This window comes from Glandiceps talaboti, chromosome 23, assembly GCF_964340395.1.
Source record: "Glandiceps talaboti chromosome 23, keGlaTala1.1, whole genome shotgun sequence".
NCBI lineage: Eukaryota > Metazoa > Hemichordata > Enteropneusta > Spengelidae > Glandiceps > Glandiceps talaboti.
The window spans coordinates 2,665,051-2,677,832 of record NC_135571.1 but is presented as its reverse complement, the minus strand read 5'-3'; the positions used below and the strand labels follow the sequence as shown (position 1 = coordinate 2,677,832).

Genomic DNA, 12,782 nt, shown 5'->3' with positions numbered 1-12,782 from the left:
ACTCACAGAGTGGCCAGAGTCAGCACCAACCAGTAGTCCTTCACTTTCCATTTTACTCTGCGTTCGCTAAGCTGGAGTTATACTATATACACACCGCTATCTCTGAACTGAATATCTGTGTCAACCACCGCACCGTCTACTCTACTTCCGGTGCTCGGGGTTTCTGCCATATCCGCACTCACACAAGAACGATCAAACAGGGACCCCACCGAACACAGAATAAGTATTGAAGCAGAGATACCAGTCACACCAATGTTACTCTGATAGGGAATGGTCCACCTATCAGGCCAAAGTGGCTGTCCAAAGCAACGATGAATGCGACCGATTATCCCCGCACGCCCCACAATCACACAATAGCCCAAACACACAATTGGCAAGAAACCTCCTCAGCAAATGAACAAAGCCAAGCGTCTCTGTAAATTAAACGCTAAAATATCCCAACGATAAGCCACCAAATGTCATAGACTGGATAAAGTTGAACAAGCTTCGCTCGTCCCTATAACCTTATGAGACAGTCTGCGACACTGTCTGTATACGACAATGAAAAAGACGGGTTCGTGGCCTGCCCACAAGCGAAGGAGTACTTCGGCTAACAGGACTAAAATAGGATTCGCACCTACGTCCACCGATTAACGGTTTCCCTACCTACAACTGTATGATCATAGATCTTGGTCAGATCAATTCAAGGGGCTATAGATTTTACTACCAGCCGGAGCTCAGACAACGGGGTGCTGCCACTTCGTCCTCCATGCGCTATCTCTATGGAATTTTCCACAGACTCCCAGAATGCTTAGCAGCCTCCGGGTAAACAATGACGTCATTACAAACATCTCCCTGAAGTTTATACAACAATATATATACATATATTATATATACAATGTGAGGTCATATATATATTCCCTCAATAGCTACGTTTAGTCGGATTCACATACTCATACATTAGCTAATTATAACTAAATCATTCAATAACCCAAAGTAAAAAAAACAGGATTTAGGAAAAGGAAGAAAATTATAATTAAACATAACATTACCTGATCTACAGGGACTCTTTCGGATTGTCTTTTCAATTCTTCAATAATGGTGTCTAGTCGTCTTAGAACTTGAGTCGATACAAGATCACCGGTTTTAAACGATTCCATACCCATAGTACGTTTAGTATATACATCATCATGATTAACATTCATCATGGGAATTTCACTCTCACTAAATTCTGAACGCCTGGTTGTCACAAATGTTCTCCGTAGACCAGGTATAGGAGAAGGCATAAAACCCTGCGAATTATTCCGTTCTAATCTGACAGCTTTTTTCTTAAATCTGTCACGTTGTGACAGAAATATATACTTTGGCAAAATGTAGATAAAGATTTTTTTAATGCGGATGGGAACTTCCCCAGTGCTGTTGTGGAGTTTCATCACGAAGGCTGATAGAATAACGGCAAACACAACAGACGCCATACTGACCATTAAATATACAGACAACACAGGAGTGGCGTCAGACGTGGCGGGCATGATGTCCGCCACCAAGAGGTTGAACACGAATAGTGTCAGTAGGATCGAGACTGACAATGGGATCTTGTCGGCTGAGTCAGGCGGGAGATAGAAGACCAAAACGGTGAGGATTGAGAATAGAGCACATGGTATATTCAAATTTATGATGTAGAACAACGGCTTCCGACGTATATCAAGAATGAATTGTAAATAAGCATATTTGCCCGGGAAAGTTAAGAATTCAGCGTCATATCGCTCAGCTGTTGAGCCTGTGATTTCCCACTCAGAGTTGGATATAAAACTCTCTTGTTCAATACCAGCATATTTTGGACTAACCCTAAAGTCAAGATCTTCTTTGAAATGAACCCATGTTCCAAATAGAATTGGACAGGATTGGTAGTCAAATGGAAAGTCCTTGATCTGCATCGGACATGGGATTTCATAAAGATGGGCAGAGCACATGGTCACCGATCCATTACTGTGTACTATCCCAATGGTGTTGATGGCGATTACTTGAGGAAAATTTGGATGCTCTTCATTGGCGCTGAAATGAAAATATGTACAATGTGTATATATTGATGTATTTATATAGTGGTATGACTTGAAACAGAACAGGTTTATCTGACAGTGAATAACTCAGTGACAATGAGTATCTTGGTTTAAAAGTGAAAAGATATCGTGTGAGTTAACTATGTTTAACTCACTATGTTCAAAGATAAGCGGAAGTGACGTTTGGCCTTGTTAGGCAACTTCTGTTAAAAGTGTTGTTAATGTTTTGTTATTGTTAGTGAAACTGTATCACAATAACAATACAAGCCGTCGACAATATGTTTAACGGAAGTGTCCTACCACCGCCTTGTATCTTTTCCGCTTATGTTGTGATCACGCCATCCGAACTGATAAGTGCAGATAAATGATACCAACGCAACTTTTCCCATTTTATATCCAAGTCGTTATTAAAAATAGTGAATTTACAAGATATATTTTCCCTGTAATCATACAAAAATACACAAGGAGGCTTATTTAACTGCAAGCCAATCTTCCGCTTTTCCTGGTTCTAAAGTGTGTAAAAAATTTATTTTTATTTTTATAATGACACATACTGGAAGAAAATTTCTGAAACTTGGATTCTCAGACAACTGCATTACTATTTTACATGTCCTCATCAGTTTAATATATAAACAGGACACGTTGCTTTTGGTCAAACACCAGTTGGCTTTGCCTGGGCAAAAACTAACAAACATTTACCCCAAAAGTGTCCTGTCAAATCCATTAAAACATTCACAAAGTAGTATCAGTCACTGGGGCTATATAGGAGTGATTAATTATAGTTGATACAAGTAGTCATTACCTTTGGTAGAGGGCAGTGTCTGGAAACCATATTTCCTTGGCTGGCACTGCAATATTGAAAATACCATCGTATTTGACGGGATCCCATTGCAGACGGTAGTCTTTCCATATCTAGCAAAGAAACAGGACGTATTATGTAAATACAGTCAATCACTACACTCAGATAGCAAGATTGAATGATAGAGTTTCTTGCTACATTTCGTCTAAATGACATGAAGTTCACATTCCACCATACATACAGACATCAAATGAACAGCGCAAAGGACATTTTATGTGCCCTTCATTGGGTGTTTGATACAAAGAAAAACATTGGCACCAGAGTGTCTGCATGAAGATGCAATACATTTAAATGGTTTATTTCATTTGGACTAAATGTAACAACAATGCACTCTAAGACTTGCTATTGAAGTGTGGCGTATGCAGTATTTGTTGGGTTCTGAGTGGTCGTATCAAATAGAAAGCGGCACGGTATTTTGAAACTGTCTGTTGAATTCACTGGTTCGGTTTTATACAACCACACAGAAACCAATAAGAAACTGCCACTGCTACAATGTTAGATAGGAAAATCTCTTAATTACTTACTATGTTTTCTGTGAATGAAATAAACCATTTAAACATACTGGATCATACTGCAACTAGGCACAGACATGCGGGCACCATTTATGCACTTTATTTTATTGCATTTTGACAAAATGTCGCAAGAAACTGGATGAATTCAATCTTGCTATCTGAATGTGTGTCAACGAATACGAATACGGACACGAACACGAACACGAACACGAACACGAACACGAAACGGGCTATAATAGTCGCTGTATGCGCTCCAGATAGCGAGAGACAGCAATGTGGAGCGCCTAAAACGGGAATTTCCATTCTACCCGCTGATTGAATCAGTCTCATGGGCATATTTGGCATGCAAGCAACGTCTTTGATAATCCCTTCTAATGTACACAGGAGCCGACGTCATTACGACTCTTTCCGAAGAAGTTTGCCTATGTTATTAAATGAAATATCAATAGATCAATGAATAGGTTTTAAGTTGAGAGAGACATCATAAAGATAACACACAAACATCACTTACAGAGTGTGAACTCTTTATTTAGTTTAATTAATGATATAAAAATTAACAACATGCACACTACTACAATTACAATAGACATGAGGTATACTTTCTTGAAGTTCAATCAAACTCAATATTCAGCAGCAACCTGAACTGTTTCTTTCATGCAGTTACTGTTTATATCACTAACTAAATAAAAAGGTCCACACTGTGTATGTGATGTTTGTGTGTTATCATTTTTGGTGTCTTTCTCAACTTACATGTATACTACGGCTAGACCGACTTGGCCAATCAGAGGCCTTGATTTCGGTTGGTTATATGGAGCCATAACCCACTCCTTGTTAGGGGTGTGACCTATATTACGCTCAGCACTCAATTTGCATGCAACAAATTACACAAAAATTTGAAAAAGGTCCATTTGAGCCGATCACGCCGTTGTATAAGTAAGATGGACAACTCGGTCGGTAGGGTTATGTGCCAATAAACGAGGGGGCATAGCCCTGAGCTTTTGGCACATAACCCTACCGAACGAGTTGACTATTTATTACATAAAAAAAAAATTGTTATCAGGCTCACTGATCTTGATAGCTTGTTTAACAGCTTATGCAAGCTTCTCCGTAAAAAACTGTAATAGCTTATAGTTTCTTACCTGGTAAATCCATAAGCTAGCAATCACGACTTGACGTTTTTCATCCTTTGAAGTAAAACAAAGTTACAGTATGTCAATATAGAGTATTGAATGACTAGAAATCAAGCAAATTACTCGTTAACTGATTGACACATTGAAACACTGATTGACAATCAACTATACCCAATAGCAGATTGACAAGGTAAGTACAAAAGATTGACAAATTCCGATGATAGTTAGATTTGACAATTAATGCTCTATCAGAATCATATTCTCAATAATTCAAAGTCACATTCTTAAGTTTGTTTGTTTGTTTGTTTGTTTGTATGTCTGTTTATTTGTTGTTTTTGTAGTGTTTGTCAGGTATTTGAATGAGCTCTAAAACAAAAAGACAAGATCGTTTAAACTGATAATCAGACTAATTTAGTAACACGGATCGATCGATCGATACATTGATTTTTGGGCGGGTGGGTAGGTGGTTGAGCGAGAGAGCAAATGAGTGAGTGAGTGAGTGAGTGAGCGAGCGAGCGAGTGAGTGAGTGAGCGAGCGAGTGAGTGAGTACCTTCTGAATGACTAATTGATTGATTGATTGATTGTCTGACTGACTGACTGACTGACTGACTGTCTGTCTGTCTGCCTGTCTGTCTGTCTGTCTGTCTGTCTGTCTGTCTGACTGTCTGACTGTCTGTCTGACTGACTGACTGACTGACTGACTGTTATATGAAGGGGGTTTAAGCGTTGTTAAAAAAATCAACAACCGACCATTGAGTGAATAAGGAAACGTATAACTATAAACCGTATAACAAACAATTAGTAAATTAAATGTAGAATAATTAGTAATATAGATATACTGACCACGTCAATGATTTGTGTAATTGCAAGAACGACATCAACAACAACGGTTTCACCCGGTGTTTTGGCAGGTCGTACAGATTTATTATAGCCAGTGAACAAATCGCTGCGTAGTTTTTCTTCTGCTTCGCTGGCTGTAACGCCTGTAAAATGAAAATGCAACCATAGTTTTTAAAGTGTTACAAGCTAACTTTATACGCTATTTGGCTGGAGTGAAAATACTTACATAAAAAACTGCAGGCCTACTAGTACAGTGTTAAATGGCGATGCATGCCTTCATTGACACTGAAATCAGTCAATAATTCGTAGTGTACTTGTTTGATTAGTAGCTGTGAACTCTACATATGAATATACATACGATGAAATCTGTTATCGAATCTTTTATACATTGCACCAACGGAATGTAATACCGGGTTTGAGTTATTGCATTAATAAATTATAATTAAATGTACTTCAGGAGGTAGAATATATTAGGCATCTTTTTAATCTAAACTAAAATTACACCTCTTCCCCACACAAAGACATACATACATACATACATACATACATACATACATACATACATACATACATACATACATACATACAAATGGACAGATAGGCAGACAGACAGATTGAGAGAGATTAAATGAAAACACAAACATAGTATTTTTTATCCACACTTTCAACAGATAAGTAGGTGTACGTGATATCAAATTTGAAACTGAAAAGTTATCATAGAAGTAAAAGATAACACATGTTTTTTGGCATATTCATTCCTCAAGTTAAGAAAACTTTTTGGAACCATCCTTCCCACATTAATGACTTCTTTCATCTCCTACCAAAATAACGCCCGAATTGAAGAACAAATTCGGAGGGACCTACAATTTCTTGTAAGTCATTTTTGGCGGGAACTTTATCTCACTTACGCCATCATACTCATAGAAGCAATGATTACTTAAGTAAAGTACCGTTCATACAAACACATTTATCACGAGCTACACCCAATCTGCCTGCTGGCAAGTTTAATCGTAAACTAGAGATACGTTTAGGGATTAAAAACGTGACCGAACGAGGAGATAGTGTGACATTTCAGTAATATTTGATCAAAACTATTTGTCTTCCTCGTCATACACAGCAGGAGCACAGTACAAAATAGAAATAAAAAAATCTAGATGCCAGAAATCGTGATCGTCAGAAAATCAACGAAGCAAAACTATAAACTCTTCTGATTACAACATTACGTGATAAGGCTAAGATGCCAAGCGCTCGCGCATGCGTAATGATGTAATAGAATGTATAAAAGGTCAGAAGGTCTCTCATTATTTGCTTTAAATATCAAACTGTGTAGTGACAGTTAATTACGTCATTATGTTTATTCAGAGAATCGAGTCATATTACCAATAACAATAACAGACCCTTTCAGTTTTTATTCAGTACTCAATTAAGAGGTATTTATTTTGTCGTACCTGAAATGTATACTATTAAATGCAGTACAGCGGTGTCAAGTGAACCGTCACTGGATTTTTTTACTGCTAACATTATCAAATTACGTAATTAGATCTATTCTCGAAACACAGCACGATAACAGTGACCTTTCCTAATGTCAGCCAATCCTTCATTCGATTTTCTGATTGGTGGTACTTCATAAAACACAACTTTTAACTTTGTTGATATTAGAACAGTTGACCTTGAAGCTCAGTTGTATTGTCCGGATACTGTACTGCTTAATTACCTCCTTTCAACCAACCTACCAGGGTGGTAATAAACAACCCGTGACTTTAATCTTCTTACGTCGACCTTTTCCTGTTTAGTTTTAATACGCCATATGTCATTTTCTCACAACATCGACAAGTAGAATAGTTATTTTTCGGAGAAGCTTGAAGAAGCTGTTAAAGGACCTATCAAGATCAGTGAGCCTGATCACAAGATTTCATTTTGAGATAGACACCACAAAAGATAACACACAAACATGACATACATAGTGTGGACTCTTTATTTTGTTAGTGATAGAAACATTAACTACATGAAAGAAACAATTCAGTTGCCTGCTGACCAGGAATTTATTTTGACCTCAAGACATTTTACCTCGTCTATTGTCATTGTAGTAGTGTGCATGTTGTTACTGTTTGTATAATCAATTAAATAAAGAGTTGACACTGTATATGTGATGTTTGTGTGTTATCTTTATGGTGTCTATCTCAATATGGAACCTTATGACCAGTTTCACTGATCTAGTTACTTTAACAGCTTTGGCAAGCTTCTTCAGAAAGAGTCTTAATAATTAAGTTCATGAAACTTAAAAAATGTGTAACTATTACATGTAACATCCAAGTTAAACATTGTGAATGCATAAGGTATCCATTCCCTCTAAATTTTAACATCTATCACTACCTTCGGAAAATTAGACAGGTAATACCAATTAGAATTAAATGAAAAGAAGGGTGGGCTGTTAGGTAATAATGCCCCCATTGGCAATCGACATGTGTTAGGTTTTTTCTTCTATATGTGAACCAAAATAGTGTCCGATACATAATACATGAAACAAAAAAGCCACTGTGACATTGAACACACATTATCTGAAAGACGGAAAAAATCAGCGAATAGTGGTTACATGTAAGATTGCTCATCAGAATTTGGAAGCAGAGTGTGTAGTGCAAAACTATCCAGGCTGGTATATACAATCAAAATCACAAAACCTGAAAGAATACGTCGTCTGCCTCTACAACAACATTTGTATTAATAACATTGTTACATTTTATCGTCTGGCTCAACAAAAATCTTAACCAACATTGTTACATTGTATCACAAGGCTCAACAAAATCTGAATAATAATGCTACATCGCTCCACCCAGCTCTGTTGGTAAGATTTTGTTGAGCAGACGATAAAATGTAGCAGTGTTAGTAAAGTTTTTGCTGAGGCAGACGATAAAATATAGCTGTGTCAGTAATATAATGTCGATCCAGACGTCGTTTTGTTTCAGGTTTGCGTGAAAAATAAATACAGTTACGAATGCTCCCGCTTTCACATCTTACCAGACTATTTCTTTTTAGAGAATACTGACACAAAAGTCCCTACGTAAAACGTGGTACTTTAATCTTGTTCGGCAACTTACTATGATGTCACTCAGAAGATAATAAACAAATAAAAACAGAATACAGTATTGAAGTATCTACAAAGATGTTACCTAAAAGACCTGTGTGACGTCAATGAAATTAATCTGCCATAGTCGCCAACCTTTTCACCTTCTAATCAAAGCCCGGTTTTTTTAATCTTATCGAAAAACCTGTCACTACAAAAAGATTTCCAATTGAATGAAGTGGAAATATTTAGAATTGTTAAGAGTTCTAACCTCAATGGTCTCCACTTAATTAATCTAAGTGATGATAAGAAAGGGTGCACGTCACTCCAAACCTGATGCATCTTAGAGGAGATTGAACTTTTAGAACACAACTGAGGTGATGTATACATGTGTGACGTAATGATGAAGACATGTCGTCTGCCACGTCAGGTTGTTTATCCTCTTCGGCTAGACAATTGCGAAGATTTCATTTCGTAAAGATTTCTAAATCAGTTCAAATTTGGAACTCATTTTCGTAACAAATTAGTGAACACAAATTTTATATGCTATGCTTGTTTGTTTCAAGCAAAGTCCATTTGTTTTCAAAATTTCGGGGGAAAAAATCATAATTCGTGTTTGAATAGTTTTGGCAACTAGGGAAAGAGTCGAGAAAGCCACACCCCAGAACAAATCAGTATCTACGACAGTGTCCTGCGTTTTGAAACTTGAATATTGATATTGATGTACACAAACACTTTTTTGTATTATCGTCATATAACATAGTAATAAAATGTGCCTAAATGAAAGCTTTCGAATTTATAGCGCATCAGGTTGATGCCGCATAACGCATAAAGGAGAGGCTTACTGATGGCTAGTAGAGGTCATGAACTCCTGCTCACCTCTCAAATACAGTATAAGCAAGGCAGAATGTTTAATCATTCATTTACACAAAATAATATTTGAATCACTTTTAAAATAATAAGTTTAAAATACTTGATTAATGATTATTATTTTTCGGATATTTAGGGGCATGAAGCATTAAATTTAGTATTACTTCACAATTAAATGTTGTTAGTAATATTTCAATCTAAAAAAAATTGTTATTATGAAAAATAATTTACAGAAGAAGAAAGCTGGCGGGAAAGGCCATGTCTTCTGAGCTACATTATGATTGAATCAGAAACATTAATCAGTTAACCATTCTATGTTCACTACCATAGCACAACATGCAATCCTAATCATGATAACGTAATAAATCTCCTTTCAAGCTGTAAATTAATTTAAAGGCCAGTAGGTCACAGTGACACAGTCCGACAAATAGGGTTTTTGTGTAAGAAAATAAATCGAATCCCTTAACTTGACACTAGGTATTTTACCGCCGTGACTATGTTTGCTCCAAATTTACGATATTTCCAATTTTGGCGATATTTCATTTCTGTTTTAGATTCAAATATCGACATTATCCTTCAACACGAAATGATAAACTGTCGTGCAAGTGTTATCAAAGTTTCTTACTCTTTTACATGTAGTATTTGACGAAAACTTGTAATTTTCTTAATTACTTTCGGCTATGGGTTTAATTTTAGACTGGAAACATGGATACTACCTATATATTAGAATCCGTGCTAAAATCGTGAAAACGAAAAGTGATATTTATGGCAAAAATCCAAATAACTACAACTTGATATTTGTCGTTCACTGTCGGTGATATGAAATAGTCATGGCAAACACTTTACGCTAATCATTGTAACGTATAACTTTCAGGAGAGTTGTCCATTATCTACTGGATAATACTTGGCAAGCAATTACTGGATTACTCGGATTCTCTCCTAAAGTTAGAAACGACAGACATTAATCGTCACGGCAAAGACGATTGCATATGCCGACAGCCGACAACCCGTGTTCGAAAACAACAATTTCCCGTTACCAAAGGTCAGCTGACTTCTCTTTTCTCTGACAACAATTTTCCGTCAGCAAAGGTCAACTAGCTTGAACCTGAAATTTTATAAGCAGTAAACCGATCGAGAGCGCTGTGTTATTTTTGTAAAGCATACACATCAATCCAATACTGAGATTTCTTTGCCAACAGCCGAAGAGCAATCTTGAACTTTGACCCAGTAATATTATTCAGCTACAGAGACGAGGAAAATGTACTTGTCTCTGGTGAAGAAATTAAAATGTATAAAGTCAGGAAAAGTTCTTATTTAAATTCCCCATTGATAGGAATATGAAATTGGCAAATTAAAAGATGAACTAGATTCACACTGTGGTAAATGGATGGAGTTATAGAGAAGGTAACTGACTAAATTGTTTACCCCTGAAATAAAGTGAAATACTTTATCAAAGTTGTCAACAATTAATCAATCAATCAATCAATCAATCAATCAATCAATCAAATGAATAAATAAATACATACATACATACATACATACATACATACATACATACATACATACATAAATGCCATAGAATGCATTCAAAACAACAGTTGTCCTTTTTGTCATTTCGAATATTAACTGCATAAAACGTTTGGTAGAAGTACTAACTAATAATTCCCAGTTGTGCGATGACGTTGATGATTACGTCATAAAATCGATTTCCTGATTGCTTTATAATTACCGAAAATAATTGTATCACGGTTACTCGAGCATGAAGTGAGTTGAACTTATTAGCTTTTAAATCGTAAAGTCACCAAGTAAACCGTGACAATCTGCAATACTGTCGTTGTGCATAATTTGATTTTAGGATTACTGTGACTTGGGGAGTAATTTGTTTGAAAATCAAGTAGTTCAAATCATCCAAAACTTTGCACCTCGTTTTGTTCCTGATTTTATAAATTGTTAGTTTTATTGACCAAAGTAACAGAATATGTTTCGGGTTTTTATATCCGAAACACTCCTACATTAACAAGGAATTTCATCGAACATGTTTTTTTTTCGTATTAACCTGTGATTGACATGTGAGCCATTAACATTTTGACCAAAAAAAGGCGTAGACCGCTCTGATTACAGCAACAAGTCATCGGTGCAAGGATGTCAATAACGTGTTTGTGAAATATTGGACATTTACATTCAATACTAAACCTCTACACTACCAAACTCGGTGTCTGTGTGTGATTGCTTAAAGTCGCACTCTACGTTGTACAGAATCTGCTTGCAACAACACAATTACAGACAAGTCACCTATGGAGGATGTTCATTCTCATGTGTCGCCCCCAAACTATGGAATTCTTTGCCCCTGACATTCGCCAATCATCCAGCCAGGATTGTTTCAAAACAAAACTGAAGACTTATTTGTTCACCGAAGCCTATAGTGTGCTTTAGCCATTCAGCGCTACTGAACAAAACATTGCTGAAATCGGCGCTAAAGAAATTTGATTGACTGATTGACTGATTGATTGATTGATTGATTGATTGATCGTGATCATGTATGTATGTATGTATGTATGTATGTATGTATGTATGTATGTATGTATATGGATGGATGGATGGATGGATGGATGGGTGGATGTGTCTGATATGTCAATAAAACTTAGATATTTGAATGTATTACTGTGTTCTCACGAAACCATGCCCTACATGTCTAGTCAACTTTAAATAAAGGTTAATAGTCGCATATCAAGGACAAACCACAGTGGTTCAAGATAACACGTGATATCGCTATGTACCGAACGACTGGCGAAGAGAACGGAGGGCAGAGATTAACTTCTTATCAAATTTCGAATGTTGGGCTCACATTATAAATCTATGTACTGTCATTGTTAACGTGTACCCTACCGTTACATATATATGACAAATAAAGTTGACCACAGAGGAAGGGGGGGGGGGGGTAGTGTATTACACAATTGCAATGGAAATATATTTTCTATTTTGGTGATATATATTGCTCACAAATAGATACAACTTTACAGAGAGTTGATCACACAACGACCGTAGATTAGATAGCCCCAGGGATTGAAATATAATCTTACGCAATACATTTTTTTTATTTGAAGGCAACAGTGCTTTGTATTGTTCCCTGCTGTAATACTAATATCACTGGATTCACAAATCAATAAACCTAGGCCTGATGTATACAACTGACGGGAATGAAATAACTATAAATCACATATTATTCCACAGTTGATTTTCTTTCCTTTTTATCATATTTTCTTCAATTCTCTGAACTGCCATTACTAAATTCGATTACATGTGTAGGAACGAAGAAATGGTAATTTTACAACCAATTTTATGATCTAAAATTACGTGATGTGACGCAATAACCTCTCTTATTTCGGGCAGATGATAATGACACTATTTTCCGAGGATAAAATCGTTAAAATGCTTGAGCATAACTCGCACGAGATGATATTCTTTGAGATAAT

At 36.4% G+C, this 12,782-nt stretch overlaps 1 protein-coding gene across 1 annotated transcript in view; it reads right to left on the bottom strand.

Moving 5' to 3' along the window:
- The window catches only part of LOC144453144 (neuronal acetylcholine receptor subunit alpha-6-like), a 30,459-nt gene that overhangs the window by 3,311 nt on the left and 14,366 nt on the right, over positions 1 to 12,782 (bottom strand). Inside the window, exons 2-5 of the mRNA XM_078144423.1 lie at positions 5,382 to 5,521; positions 4,547 to 4,591; positions 2,839 to 2,948; positions 1,032 to 2,031 (exon numbers count right to left, since the gene is read on the bottom strand). Coding sequence (XP_078000549.1) covers positions 1,032 to 2,031; positions 2,839 to 2,948; positions 4,547 to 4,591; positions 5,382 to 5,521 — 1,295 coding nt within the window. The remainder of the gene's footprint in view (positions 1 to 1,031; positions 2,032 to 2,838; positions 2,949 to 4,546; positions 4,592 to 5,381; positions 5,522 to 12,782) is intronic.